The sequence below is a fragment of the Gigantopelta aegis genome, unplaced genomic scaffold (assembly GCF_016097555.1).
Source record: "Gigantopelta aegis isolate Gae_Host unplaced genomic scaffold, Gae_host_genome ctg3049_pilon_pilon, whole genome shotgun sequence".
Taxonomy (NCBI): Eukaryota; Metazoa; Mollusca; class Gastropoda; order Neomphalida; family Peltospiridae; genus Gigantopelta; species Gigantopelta aegis.
The window spans coordinates 13,286-30,000 of record NW_024533152.1 but is presented as its reverse complement, the minus strand read 5'-3'; the positions used below and the strand labels follow the sequence as shown (position 1 = coordinate 30,000).

At 31.0% G+C, this 16,715-nt stretch overlaps 1 protein-coding gene across 1 annotated transcript in view; it reads right to left on the bottom strand.

Moving 5' to 3' along the window:
• The window catches only part of LOC121391870 (trafficking protein particle complex subunit 5-like), an 11,451-nt gene extending 5,674 nt beyond the window's left edge, over nt 1-5,777 (bottom strand). The window contains exons 1-5 of the mRNA XM_041523347.1: nt 5,703-5,777; nt 5,529-5,617; nt 5,354-5,480; nt 5,222-5,279; nt 5,053-5,177 (exon numbers count right to left, since the gene is read on the bottom strand). Of these exons, the coding sequence (XP_041379281.1) occupies nt 5,053-5,177; nt 5,222-5,279; nt 5,354-5,480; nt 5,529-5,617; nt 5,703-5,777 (474 nt within the window). The remainder of the gene's footprint in view (nt 1-5,052; nt 5,178-5,221; nt 5,280-5,353; nt 5,481-5,528; nt 5,618-5,702) is intronic.
• Between the last annotated feature and the right edge of the window lie 10,938 nt (nt 5,778-16,715).

Here is a 16,715-nt window from a genome sequence, read left to right as displayed (position 1 = left end):
GTGTCCACTATGAGAAAGATTCCTGTGTAGCTAAATAATCCTGATAAAATTTATTATGCAAACTTAATTTATTTTAACAATGCTACATTTCAAAAAAGGCTTTTCACTAAAAAAATTATAAAATTATTCTCTGTGAGTAAACACAAAATGATCACATCCTTTAGAACTAGGAAGCCATTAAATCTATTAATATTAATGAATTCAAATTCGAATTTATTTGGCTTTAAATATAATTTATTAAGTTATTAATTGAATAAATAATAACTTCTAATTACATTTAAATGTCATTACAATGGACAACAAGAAAGACTTCACTTATTGGTCTTTTATCTTAACTACAATTTTATATTTTATATTGTTTATTTTTAAGACAGCTGATTTTTTTACCTACTAACACTATTATATTGTTATCCCTTGTTGACAAATGTTTGTGTAACTGTTAATGTGTTTTTCTGTATCTGTTATTAATGGATGGATAAATTATTTAATGGATGAATGAGCAGGTAAATTACTACTATAAATGGACGATACTATAATAAGCAGACAAACTACAAAATGGACAGATAGATAGACAAAATGGATGAATAAAGAACAGAATGGATGTATAACATACAAAATGGATTCATAGATCAAAAATCAATAGATAGAGAAAATAACAAATAATTAGTTTATCTTAGTATAGGCAAAAAAATTTTGACTAGGTAACCATAAAAAATTATAGAAAAATGGAAATATAATGATATTTTATTTGTTAAGTCTTTGATGTGGTTTATATCATTGCAAAGAAGATAAATTCATTTTATGCAGCAGAATGATATTAATAGTCTGTGTAAACTAATGTCTCTACTTCATTGTATTGACATGGATTCTCTATACACCCGGCATTCTTATCACAATGACCTCTGTGAACCATTAGCTGATAGTGAACATTAGTACTTACTACAGTGACCTAGGATAGCTATCATTAGTAAGCTCTAGACTAGTAAGCATCAGTACTTACTACAGTGAGCTAGGATAGCTACCATTAGTAAGCTCTAGACTAGTAAACATCAGTACTTACCACAGTGAGCTAGGATAGCTACCATTTGTAAGTTCTAGACTAGTAAACATCAGTACTTACCACAGTGACCTAGGATACCTATCATTAGTAAGCTCAGAACTAGTAAATATCAGTACTTACCACAGTGACCTAGGATACCTATCATTTGTAAGTTCTAGACTAGTAAACATCAGCACAGTGACCTAGGATACCATTAGTAAGCTCTAGACTAGTGAGCATTAGTACTTATCACAGTGACCTAGGATACCATTAGTAAGCTCTAGACTAGTGATCATCAATACTTATCACAGTGACCTCAGGTAGCTACCATTAGTGGTTTGGTACTTGTGACATTAACCTGACATTGCAATTACATACAATTAGTATCTATGACAGTTTGTGAACAACATAACACAAACTGTTTTATAGTTAATACCACAAATACTCCTACAGTGTATTAAGTACCACAACTACATTCAATAGTTATGAATACAACATAATACTGCACCTGTTTCATGTATCAAATATCATGACTATTTTATACTTATCAGAGTTTCGCTACCGCAATAGAAGTAGTTGTGTCTAGAATACACTACGTTAATTAGGTACATTAGAACACTCCCTAAATTCATGACATTTCTAATACTTATTAGCATTATATATTCTTCGTGTTGACCATACCATTATACTGAGGATAATGGGCAGATTTTTGAGGTTTAGGTGTGTGCGTGTGTGTGGGAAGTCGGTTATATTGCGGTACTAAAGGTCTTCGTAAGATTTAGTATAGAGGTATCAATGTTTTAAGTACTTATGCTTCTTCTCAAACCACAGATCAATTATATTAATTATTTTTTAATTATCTGTGGCTTACTTAACACCAACAACAGAGACTCCTGACTCTTTTTGTTATTTTTTATACTTCTGTGTATGTCCAGGAGGTTAACAAAACATAACACAATACAATAATATTGTTTATATTATTATAATGTCTTAATTGATATTCTTTGTTTATCTAAATATACCAACCATCTATCTGTCCATTCTCTATTTCATTTATCCATTCTAACCCTCTTTTGTTCTCTCTTATATAGACTATGTAACAAATTTCCTGTTCTCTCTCAAGATGTAGAGTTGTACTGGAAAACAATGTGTCTACTTTCAATTTTCCAGTACACACTTACTAACAGAAGATTAATACAGTCTAAATTTGAAAGCCTTTCCTTGAAGAGGTAAAAATCACAAGTGACAATTTCTAATAAAATCTAAGGATCAATTTAAGGATCTTGGAAACTATCCTTACTATAGAGGTGTCCTTAATGTAGAGGTTGTATAATACACTAAAGTATTAGTATGGGGCTGGAACAAGTGTCCGTAATATAGAGGTTGTATAATACACTAAAGTATTAGTATGGGGCTGGAACAAGTGTCCTTAATATAGAGGTTGTATAATACACTAAAGTATTAGTATGGGGACTGGAACAAGTGTCCTTAATATAGAGGTTGTATAATACACTAAAGTATTAGTATGGAACTAGAACAAATGTCCTCAATATAGAGGTTGTATAATACACTAAAGTATTAGTATGGAACTAGAACAAGTGTCCTCAATATAGAGGTTGTATAATACACTAAAGTATTACTATGGAACTAGAACAAATGTCCTTAATATAGAGGTTGTATAATATACTAAAGTATTAGTATGGGACTAGAACAAGTGTCCTCAATATAGAGGTTGTATAATACACTAAAGTATTAGTATGGAACTAGAACAAGTGTCCTCAATATAGAGGTTGTATAATACACTAAAGTATTAGTATGGAACTAGAACAAGTGTCCTCAATATAGAGGTTGTATAATACACTAAAGTATTAGTATGGAACTAGAACAAGTGTCCTCAATATAGAGGTTGTATAATACACTAAAGTATTACTATGGAACTAGAACAAATGTCCTTAATATAGAGGTTGTATAATATACTAAAGTATTACTATGGAACTAGAACAAGTGTCCTTAATATAGAGGTTGTATAATACACTAAAGTATTACTATGGAACTAGAACAAGTGTCCTTCATTCAATGTTCAAGTCTCTACTAACGTTAAGATGACCCAGTCATATAATATTGCGTCACTATTTTCTTTTTTATTACCATACATATTTTTTAATTATATCGGTTGAGTAAGTGGGCAGGCTGAATTCCAGACTGGAGCCATTAAGTCCGCCCTCTTATTACCGCCTTTGTATGTATTTCTCTATAGAGTTTTTGTTAATGAGATTGTTATCATTATTCTAATGATTGTACATCTTTAGCTTGGATTCTTTGGATATTGCTGCACATGTACATACAAAAATACATGTAATTGTACATATATATATAGAGAGAGAAAGAGAGAGAAAGAGAGAGCTATTAGCTCAGCAGGTGTTAATGTATTTATAACAGCTAACCACATTACATGAAATAAAGAAACAGCATTGTTAAAAATAACTATATAACATTCTTTAGGAAGTTGTATATATATTATACAACCTCTATATTGAGGACACTTGTTCTAGTCCCATAGTAATATTTTAGTGTATTATACAACCTCTATATTGAGGACACTTGTTCTAGTCCCATAGTAATATTTTAGTGTATTATATAACCTCTATATTGAGGACACTTGTTCTAGTCCCATACTAATACTTTAGTGTATTATACAACTTCTATATTGAGGACACTTGTTCTAGTCCCATACTAATACTTTAGTGTACTATACAACTTCTATATTGAGGACACTTGTTCTAGTCCCATACTAATACTTTAGTGTATTATACAACCTCTATATTGAGGACACTTGTACTAGTCCCATACTAACACTTTAGTGTATTATACAACCTCTATATTGAGGACACTTGTTGTAGTCCCATACTAATACTTTAGTGTATTATACAACCTCTATATTAAGGACGCTTGTTCTAATCCCATACTAATACTTTAGTATATTATACAACCTCTATATTGAGGACAATTTTGAAGACCCATTATCAAGATATCCCACCCACTATATACAATAGTCAATGTATATATATGTATATATAGTAATATAGTCTGATTTATTTTTGTAGATTTTTACTTCAACACATCAGAAATATAAAACGCAGGAATTATCAATAGAGAAAGTCCCCACAAAAACTGACTCAGCAAATTATAACCGAAGAAGAAACAGCACTGGAGAAATTAGCACTGGAGAAATATTGAAAAAAAAGTAAAGAAGATATTCACAGAGGTAAAAGTTTCGACGAGTATGTATTGAAACCAGAAGAGAAGGCAGATACTCAGAGCATGCGTTCAATGACAACTACAACAACTGTAAGTGAGTTAGACATGCTATCAGAAGGAAGTCTGACAAGTAACGAATTACTGGCTTCAGAAGATGGTGAGGATGAGATTAGAGAGAGTGAAGAAGGACAGGAAGAGGATCTGAAAGAAGTAGTGCAAAAAGATTTGCCTTCCTTGCTGAAGCTGGTAATCGTTTGAGTCAGTTAGAAATTCCAGAAAGTTTGGTTAATCCTACTGGTGCATCAGTTGTTGAGGTGTTGTATGATCTCTAATTTTGATAATAATTTTTTTTTTAGTATTCAAAAATAATTTTTTAGATTCAAAAAATTGTTATTTTTGTTCCTATTAATTGGTTTATTTGGGAACATTTGATAACTTTGAGTTTGCTCCTCCTAATTAATAATTTTATTACGTTAATCAATTTTAACTAATCAAATTTTCAAATTATATGTCATCTATCCTTACAATGTTTGAAAACAATTTTGAATTTTAAATATGTAAATTCAAACTATTAAAAACATAAAGAATTATTTGTTACTTTCGATTCTTTTGTCTCTTTGTACAACAACATCCTCAAATGTGATTTCGAAATGCTGTTGTCGTCTGTTCTTTGACGAGAAAAGCTTTAACTTTACAAGGCTAGAGAGAGAGTGGGAAAGGAGAATGTTCAATTTTAAAAGTGAGATTGTACTTACAAACTGGACTCCACAGAGAAAGGCCTCCACCACTCCTGCCATAAATGCTGCACAGTTTAAATTGCTCTGCTCCTTTGGAACTGATATGAATCTGTTAACAAGAGGCTCGTCTTCAAAAAGATAATCTGAAAGAAAGGAAGATATGAGTATCAAATAAATGTATATGTACAGGTTGCTTCATTGGTTGTGGCTTGTTCAAGTCGATCAGCTTCTTTACCAAAGAGAGTCTAAAGTTATGACATGGACAAGAATTATTAACAATAATTGGTCATTTAATCTCTCCACAAATCAATTCAATCACCTTCCAAACTGTTTTCTGTATAAACCATAGTATATGCCAATACGAGTCTCTCTCTTTTTGTGTTTTATCTCTCCAACAAAGAAGATCAATCATCCTGAAACCAACATGGCGGCCGAGATCAGCTAACCTAGAAAATAAAAGACTCTCACACTCACTCTTCAATTTGTCAGCTCACTTCTCATGTAATTGTGATAATGAAGACACTCTTTGTTGATTGTACTGTACAATCTCTGAGAACAGAAATGCAAAGGTTCCAAGGTTTACCTAAATATATACAAATACAATGTATGACCTAATTATTAAACTTCCACAAGGGGTTAAATAATAAATTAAATATTAACAGACTAACCTCAGGTTTTGCTTTGGAAGGTAATGACTTGTCAAAAATTGTTTCAATAGCTTTTTGTTTTCTTACTGCCGCCATATTGTTTTCTACAAAAGGGGTTAAAATTAGTAACTACACTTAATTATTATGACACAATTCATCTACTGAGCATATGTGCACTGAATTATATTTCTGTTCATTGGTACTAATGATGATCACAATAGTAATTTAATTGATCCATAATGTAAGGACTGGAAATGAAAATGGTTGGTTAGCAACGAGTGATCACTGCCAGACTGACAGGTGCTGAGTCAGTTATTAATATGTCTATCTATATTTACACACATGTGGGTTCATTTAGGTTACAATTTAATTGTACACATTTTTTACATTTATAAGTAGCCAAGTTTTATATCAACTATGTCAACATAGAGTCTTTATAATTCAACTACCAGCTGCTCTAGATCTGATTAGACTTATACTGGCTACCTATTGTTAAAAATAAATTCTTTACAACTCTAATTTTAAGTTACTTGTTCTGCATCGACAATCTCAATTATAACTTTACAATGAAAACCATATCATTAATAACACTATATCATATATTGTAAAATTGACACCAAGTAGTGAAGGAAACAAGTACTATTCTATAACACAAATACATCAACAGATGTGCAGTTACAATTATTGGACACACACATATCTTCATACCAATACGTTCAAAAATAACGTTATTGTATATATAATATAGCTACAGACAGTATGCTCTTCAAGTAGCTATATAGTCTCAGAGTCTATTTGGTATATGTGTGCAGGTGGATAAGTTATTGCAAGAACATTCATCATACAACTATAGGCTCTGAGTCTATTTTGTATACATGTGCAGGTAGGATCATTATTGTATATGACAAGATTTTTTTTGCCTGTAACTAACATAACTATATATGTATAGTCAAGCTATCTCTAATTCATCAATCAGTTTATTTGTGTGTTGCCTGTATATTAATAATTTAATTCATATGTTTATTTTAGTATCATAGCAACATCTGTACAGCTGTTGGCTTTAGTCCAGTATATTACTATACTATTAATAATGTTTTATATTTTGTTGGCTCACAGCTGTACATGATGCAGATCATATTTTGTTAGCCAAGTTATTGATAATATTATTATTAAAAAGATAAACTACCTCAAGTTTCAGACACTGTGCATTATTTATAATTTGATATATTAGATTGCAATAATATATAGTCACACATATATCAAATAACATTACTATGTTTAGCTAATATTAAACAATTTAAACCTATGTTCCAACCAGATTTACACTAACCCTACTTAAGGTAGCAAAATGAAATTGTTCTAGAGTAAATAGGAGTATACAAGAACTAAGTTATGCACAATTTTTCTTGTAAATTTAAACTACAGACTACAACTGTATGTTGTAGTGCATGTCTTTATATGGTGATTATAATACTGTAGCTATACTTTACATAGCTTACTCGCTTGCTCTTGTTAACTAATGATTGAACTGTTCTCTATGTCAACCAAAATAAACAGAACCATACCATAACCTATGTCCTACAAACTACACTATATGATGGCATTCGATGGAAGTCATTATAACATAGAGAATACTTATATATTATCATGCATATTAAACGGTAGACTATCATAATGTATATTATCCCACTCATATATAAAATATATATAAAATAATAACATAAACATTATACAGTAATATGTCATTAGCATTCACTTCATGATGAGCTATCATAATGAATTAGCGACATATGATGTTTACAAGAAGGAAAACATTAGCTGAGTTACCATATATGGTATAGCTAGAAGATAAGCTATAATTACATTATAAGTAACAATTTCTATAGGTTTCTTGTCAGGTGATTAATACACAATATCTTAGGCATCAATTAGCTATAGTCTATTGCTTAATAAAATAATAAGCTTGCTTGTCCCTATATAGACTTGATAATATAAGTTGGCAATATATCAAAGAGTTTTGTCTTCCTAATAGAAAATGTAGTTAGTCCTTTTACAAGTATATATAAATATGTCAATATGTCACTATAAGCCCCTGAACTACAAATACCAATAGTTAACATTGTTCACTTGTAATATCATTAATACACTTTGAAGACTATTTGGATATTTCAATATCCTTATTGTGTGATTCAGGGCTAGGAGTTTACAGGCATTGTATGGTAATTAACTACTTATATCCTGTAATGTTTTTCAACTACAAAAAATTTACAAACATCAAAGTGAGGAATAGATCACAAATATAATTAATAACAACAAGATATTGAGACAGTTTGTGTATAAAGATTAGCAATTCCTCTTTCTTAAGTCTTACAAGACCTCGCATTGAGCTGTAGGCTTATTATGACCAAGTATACATATTAAGTTCAATGAAAATAGAAGACTGGAACAATGTTTATTCTAAATCGAAAAACTGAATGGGGTCAATCTAGTAACATTTTAGTAGGTCATGAGTGTGGTGACCTCTATCAATGCAGGACACATGTGACATAATTGGCCACAACCACATGTATAAACAGTAAGGTAGTCCTAATAATAAAAGTGGTTAAATAGGCGTCACATAGTACATACATATAAGATTATAGTAATAACTAAATGCTAATAAGGTCAGATCTTCTTCATACAGAATACACTGTGTATTTGTTATGTCATATGTACAACTCAGTTTAAAGATACATGAGAAAGAGGACTTAAATATCTGTTTAGCCAAAAATAATATGTTTTCTGATAAAGCATTAAATCAAATTAATGTCACAACGTTCTTGAGTTATGCACTATTTTGTCCTTAACACATATAAATTACTTTATTTTTTAATGGGAATTAATTATAATGTTAAATAATCTTATTTAGTACATTTTTATTACATATCAATACTTGTAATCTCATGTGATGCCCATTTTTTAAAAATGTTTTTGGCATTATTCAATTGAACAACACTGCTCTAATGTCAACAACATTAAATGTGAAAGCACCAAGAAAGACTTAGTGATCTTTTATTTTCTAGCTATGATAAGTCTAGAAAGATATAACTTCATTGCTATTTATTGCTGACAAGAAAAGAAGAAGATTAAACATAAACATCTCTAACATTTTAGAAGAGTCTCTCTCTTACTCAACTGAGTTTTCTTAGTTAAATATATATAGGCACTAGTTCTAATATGCGGTTCATATCCGTTCGAGAGATAGTTATCAAGTGAGACTGCAAACCATTGTCGTTTCAATAATCTTATTTAGTATATATTATTACATATCAATTCCTGTAATCTCATGTGATGCCCATTTTTAAAATTTGTCCTGGCATTAAGGGGGACTGAGTTAACAAATTCCCATAATCCTACGCAATAATTAGTTTCTGTTATTATTATTGTGTTATATGCAGTCAGTCCTTCATATAAAAACACAAAATTATTACTAATAAAATATCACTTACTAAAATTGAGTCCTAGAATTTGATGGACTTCAGTGCTTGACTAAAGATCGAGGTCCTAGTGACATCATTTCTCCCATTGCAATTATTAAATGCCTTTCTGTTATACTCTTTATCACGTACTGAATATTCAACACGTAAGATACGTTACCGAAACAATGCGGCGTATGTCATCGCCCATCAGCGATGTGTGGTCCAGACAATTGGGCACCACTAGCTTCTAAGCTGAAGCCATTCTACCCACGAGGAATGAGAGTGAGTAAACTGGGGGTTTGGTGGAGTCAGCTCATGATTGCTGTTTGCAAGTCCATCCTGTTCTTCTCTTCGAGAAGAGAATTCGTGGGAGCATCCATAGTAACAGTGAGGAATGCAGGATTAATGTATTAACAATGTTCAGTGAACTAGGTGATTGAAGCATTATAAAAATAGGCTTTTTGAATAATGCAAAAGTGTTAGCCTATTTAAATGAAAAAGGTTATTTATTATGACTGTATCTATTAGAGTGTGTTGTTCTTGAGTTGTACGATGTGTCACATCTCTAGATCTCTCTCAAAATATCTCACTCCGAAAGAATGGTAACACTTTTTAAGGCCTATATTAATACTGTATATCGTATCCGATCAAAGATTTACCTTATACTATATTTACTAACTGTAGTTAATGATAATACAGTAACCAGGGTTTTCAATGTATTAGTGTATTAACGATATAGCATGGTCAACACTTTTAGACTCATTAATATAAAGGTTAATATTAGATGTCAATTAACCGGAAATGTTCTATGCCAATCCCTATGTCTACCCACATGTTGAATATTTGATGGAATCAACGGAGCCTACTGCTTCCATCATTATAGTATGTGATATTAAGAGCTAGTGAACGCATGCTGATGAAAGAGCATAAAAGTTACCGCTGGAATTGTTAAAGACCATTCAAAAGATCAAGAAAGTCGTCTGTCTAATAATGACCATCACGTCTAAGCTATGGTGAGTGCAATATCACTCTATACTTGTAATAAGCTTATATATAGTGTTTATGCAGTATAGTTTCTTGAATAAGCATCACCTCTACATATTTCCATTGAGGGAATTGAAGGTTTTTTTGCAATCATTAAAAGCCACTAGATGTAATTTTAAAATAATGAAGCGTATCTGCACTATCTTGACCAACCCCACCTTATCGTACTGTCTCTTACTCCTATGGGAAAAAGGGGGTGTTAGGTATTAAATTAATTTAAAGGAAATCGTAATCTATCCTATAAACAACTTCATTAAATTTCTTCCATTATCTATACCTTGCTGTTGTTACAGAAGAAACTTGGAGTTTCAGATTAATGTCTATGACGATTCCCTCGTGTATGCATGAGCTGTTAGTGTCCGCGGAGCCTCGACCCCCATCTCATCATATCCCCTAATTATTTAAAGGACTGAGATGGTGGTCGGTGTTTCGTGGACACTTTAGCTCTCATCTTCTTTGATACATATATCTTAGTCTGCGCCCCAATTTTGTTGCTCCATTTGAAATCAACTTGTTTGTAAGCGAGATATATGGTCGGGTACGTAAATTTTATTTAGGATTTAAGTTTCTTAGGTTTGTTGGTGTGAAAAACAAGTAAGTAATATAGTGTAAAGTTGTTGTTGGATTTTGTTTTGGTTTATTTATCTGTTATGTATATACCAACCTGAGAACAAGTGTGATATTCTTTGCAGAAAGGTTTATATATTTAGTTTGAACTGACGGTATAGGACATCAGTTCTTTTGAAAAAAAACAACAACTGAATTTTGGCATCAGGCTTCTCTTTCAGCAAGAAAAGAGAAATGGGACAAGTAGAAACAGTTAGTTTACCCTCTAATTTTGAGGTAGGATAACCAACCATTATTATAACCTTAAGTCACTTTCCTTTTACATACAGCTCAAACCACATGACACTTATGTAGAGCCTAATCGCTGATGGGCCATATTGGAGCTTTTTTAATGTTCTGGCTTGACTACAAGGAGCTAATGACTTTGATATATCAACAGCGGTATATTAGTCATTTAATTGACTCCTGAACACAAAGATTATGGTAAGAGGGGTTTTTAGTGTAATAAGTGATGGTCCTGACACATACTTAATAGAGAGATAGTTGTATTGATAACTTGATGTTGCACCTCCCTTCTTATTGTAGTGTAATATCTTAGTGAGCTATCCTTTGCAGCTGCAATAATGGTGCTTTAATTATATGTGACCTTATAAATAGCGATGTTTATATATAGATATGGCTGTATATGGAGGAGGTATGCATGTATGTTGTAATGCTTTCTGTACTTGGAGCCAGAAGGCTTATTGGAGATTTTTTATAACGCTTGCAGCATCTCCATGCAACTCCAAACATCATTTTATACACTGACTAGACATGGTTTATGCATCTTTTTGCAGCGCCAGTAGTTTCAATGTGATTAGATATTCACCACAGCTGAGACTATAGAACCTGTCCAGTGACATGATGACTTATTTCTTGATTTTGCACTAATTCTATACATGACTGCATACATGTATCATACCTTGCTATATAGTTTTTAGGGACTAAAATTATGAGAGGTTCTTACCTTTTTTTAAGGATGCCTAGTCAAATTAGTTTGCAAACCTGTTTTAGGAAAATGTGCAACAATGACCTTCTTGCTATTCTCTATGCAGACAGACCGAGGCAAACATATTGAAACTGTAGATCCCTCAGTTGTAAAAAGATGTTTGTGTAAAAGTAGTAGATAATACATTTTTTTTGATTAGATCTATCATGTGACAAGCTAAAAAAAAATTGTTTTTTAAGGTTTTTTTTAGAAATTTTATTGATGTGGAAACTTGGAGGAAATTAAAAATAACCTTCAGTTTTGATGTCTGAGTATTACTGATAGTATAGTACACTAAGGGGACCCTTTTAGCGGTTGTTACTAATGTTAGGAGAAATTATAATAAAATTTGTTTTAAGATGACTGTGAAATTATTGGTAATTTAATAAAAATATTTAGTTCAGTTTTTCAAACAGTCTTAATCAACTGTCAAGGAATTACAAAAGGTGGAAAAATGAAGAAAGTTTATTTGACTAGCCCTAAACATTCATATGGTACATGTAATGTCTATCTATCAATATATCTATCAATTGACTCCTAAAATCAATCTGCTTATGTATTGGCTCGATTAAAAGTTTAAAAATGATTTTGCCCATTTTTTTTACAGGTTTTTTATATCTTGGAGGGAAATTTAACAACGTCAGCTGTGTCATTACCACCGCTCTCAAACGAGAAAGGTCAGTATTAGGGTATGTCCCTCTCATTAGTTAATACTGAATTTATTAATATTAACAATTATGTAATTTGTGGTTTAGCTTTGTATACTCTGTTTTGTTAAAGTTATGTCATCTTATTTGTTGTGTTATTTTATTGTCTATTAAAGCTCCCACTTCCTTTTAAAAAAACATCACATCAAACTATTTGTCTAGGATCAAATAGTTTATTATAATCTTGTAGTATTATCCAGCTGAAACAGCTACTAAGATCCCTTTTGTGTGCTTACATAACATGTAGGCTTGTGTTACCAATATCTTTTATTAGAGTTAGTATTACTAAGAGCATCTGTTAGTTAGTAGTCTTAGTGTAGCCATTATTCAGTAGTCTTAGCATAGCCATTATTCAGTAGTCTTAGGGTAGCCATTATTCAGTAGTCTTAGCGTACCCATTATTCAGTAGTCTTAGCGTAGCCATTATTCAGTAGTCTTAGCATAGCCATTATTCAGTAGTCTTAGCGTAGCCATTATTCAGTATAAAAAATGACCTCTGATTCATATATGAAATTATCTTAATATAGTAGGATATATTAAGACCTGCTACTATACAATATGCATGTTTACTATATAATGATCCTTTATACCTTGTTTTTTAATGTACAATTTTGTAATATTCAAGCAAAAGAAACAACAACCTTATATGATACTTGTTGTTATTTAGAAATGTAATATAATGTAGTGTGTTATTGTTTGATTTTTCTGTTAACAATTAATAGTTTCTTTGAGTAATCAATACATCCTGGTAGCCATGGAAACATCTTATATATTAAGCACATTTTTGAGTGAATGTGGTTATGACTTGTTAAAGCCTATTTAATATATAACAAACGACAAAGACTTTATTGAGAACAAAAAAGGTATTGAATTATGCTGTGTGCAAGCAATAGCTTAATTGTTATATTATGAATACACAATGGAGGAATCGTTTGTAATATTCTTTATATTGACAACCCTTGGTACATGGAAAAAAAAAGACGGTTGTATCCTTTCATAAGTTTTTCCTGCTACAGACATACTGTCTCTAGGGCTTTTAGTGGGCGGGTTATTTGGTCTTTTTATTTAAAGAATGTTCTAGATGGTATGTTAATGTTATGATAGTTGTTATATGGTGTTGTTGTTAAGTTAGACTATATTTATTTATGTATGTAGTTTTGGGTGTAGTATACTAATGGTATTATGTGAATGGACCTACGTTGTTAGTTATGAATACTTTTAATGGTGAATAGTGCAACGCTAAGCCTATCAAAACTGTGTTATAGGATTGCCTGTAGGATGTCTTTAGCCTGTGATAGTAATATGTATCACTATTAATGGGAGTGATCCTTTGATCCTTATTATAAACGATATTAAGATGAGTGTCTTGGCAGCTGTTACTGTAAGGAATTTGGAGTGTTCTTAGTTAGTTATGGTATATTGTTGTAATCTTACATAATAACAATTATTGTATTATTGTTATTATATTATATTATTATTAGTATGCTTTAAGTGATTATAATTTGGTCCAAATTTGGAACAGAGAAACAAAGTTAGAAACCAACAATGTTCTTATGGGAAATTTTTGGACATTATTAGTATATCCACTTTATGATACCACAAATACTTACATAATAAATACTACTGAAATAGAGACTACTGTTTGATAGAATACTAAACTAATCTACTCTCACTACGTAATGAGATATATAACTTGTTTCTAACGTTGTTTTTAACGTACAATTTTGTAATATTCAAGCAATAAATTTCCCAGGAAATTGATAAGTGCTTATCAAAGGACTCTATCTACATCCCATAATTACTAGTAAAGTTTTTAAAACAACAACAATCAAATATTGTCTTTGTTTTTTTGCATTGACTGTGAGATTGAAAGAAGTCTTGTGAACTTTTAATGATTATATTCATTGTGATGTACTAAAACTGAAACTGAAACTAAAACTGAAAGTAAATGATGTACTAGGTACATCATTTACTTTCAGTTTTCTCCTCAAAACATTCTTTGTTTGTTACTAGTGTAGTATAATAAAACACATATTAACAATACCATTCTACAACTGGTACATTTTCACGTGATGTATTTAACATGATAATTGTTATAAGATTAATTGTAGAAATCACAAGATATATATTAATTGGTTTGGATTTTTTGGGTACAAATTAAAGTAATCATGTGTTTGTCATGTGGTTGTCATGTGCTTTACATAACTTGTAGAGTTAATAGGATAAAATCTACTTACATAACATATATTTTTTACACGCTATTTATTATCAGTATGTTATCAAATTTAAGGACGATATTATTTATCAGATGTAATATACAAAATTAAATTCACAGCCTTTCAGAAACAAAAATTAATTTCCAATCAAAAGAAAGTCAATAATAAATAGTCAATGTATAACACTACTAACAAGGACACACACACACACCAGTGAGGCGCATAATCGTGAGATATTTTTGTAATATTGTGCAAGATAAGGATGATGAGGGTAGAGCTGAATAAAAGAAAGCTTGTTAAAAATCCCAGCTTACTATGTCCTATTAAATGAATGCAATTAGTATTCCATTCATGGTAGCAATAATATTAACACTTCAATGATAATAGGCAGTTTATAGTAGTTTAACACATACCATAGTACACACGCTAAGAATATAAATGTGTGTAGTGTTAAATTATTCCGCTAAATCATGTGCTATTAAGAGAAAACTAAAACTAAATTTAATCATCCAACATTATGCAAACAAGTAGATAGGTAGGATAAAAGATAATTAATGTTTTTATGCAATTATCCTTGCTGGACATCTCTCCGTATTTTATTATAAATTCCTTTTATCTTTTCCGTATATCAATAGCTACATTTATAGCCTCAAAGCCCACCCTTAGGCCATTATACTACAAAACTATATGTTTGGTAACTCTTAAGTATAACCCATAGACTCAATGACATTCCTTGTCAAAGTTTTAAAGGTATAAATGGGGATGGTTCTTAAAGGATGTGTTTATTGTAATGGAGCCAGTATGTCTTGTCCACAGGATTTCAAAGGGCTGTCCTTGGGAACTTCATAGTTGAGGCCATTTAGTGTGCCTTTAATAGTTAAGTGGTGAGGGATTTACAATAATCTCTGTTCGTGACTTGAGGTATTGTTTGGTATTTTGTTAAGAGTTGTTATGTCGTTCCCTTAAGTGATTGTGTTTTGTTTACATTTCACTGGAAATTGTTAAAAGGTTTCTAATTGTTTTATAATTAAGTGAATACTTGTCTTAATTGAATGATTGTTATCAGTATTTCAATTGGTAAATGGAACAGACAGACTGATTAATGAATGTGGAGATGAATAGATAAATAAATAGATATAGTCTTTTTATAACAGTGTCATTTAATTTGTCCTTGGATGGATGAACTACTGCAAGAAAGAATGAATGGGTAGCATTAAGATGGCTCATTAGTTCAGAGTAGTAGGCAGGAGAAAGGTCCACTCCTAAGATAATGTTATCATATTATAATTAACAGTATATATATCTACATTTCATAATACACACAAGTTATCTTAATTTGCTGAGCGGTTTAGTAACATTGTCCACTCTATATAAACTATTGTTACATTTAATTTCATTTAATTGGTAAATTTATTAACTTTTGTGCATTGGAGCGTTACAAATAGTTATTGGTGTCTATATACACTAATTACTATACTAGTTCTTCTTCAAGCCAATGTTGTTGCTATGGCAACAATATATTTTATGGTTGCATTGTTAACTTAACACATTATTGTCATCAGTATCACACCCACACACCTTATATATATAGATATATATATATATTTTTAAATAACTCAGTGATTATCAGGAACTAAGAGACATTTTTTACATGATGTGAACCATATCAAGTTAATGTGCATACTGTTACCATTAACTGATGAAATAACTCAATATGTCTCATCTACAGTACATGTTACTAGATATATCTTTGTTAATATATTGTGTAGATAATGTTATCCTAGGACTATGTCCCTACAAATATTAGATACTCAATAGTTATATTTTGTTATTTAAAAAATAATTTATGTATGAACAGTTTAAAATATATAATTTTTTCCAGTTTTTAGGAAAGCACACCTTTTATTAGAGGTATATATATTATAGATGGCTAAGAATGTTAGTGCGACCTTAGTTACATAACCAACAGCTAATAATTTAAGAACTGATCAAACTGGTTTACAACACTAGTCAAA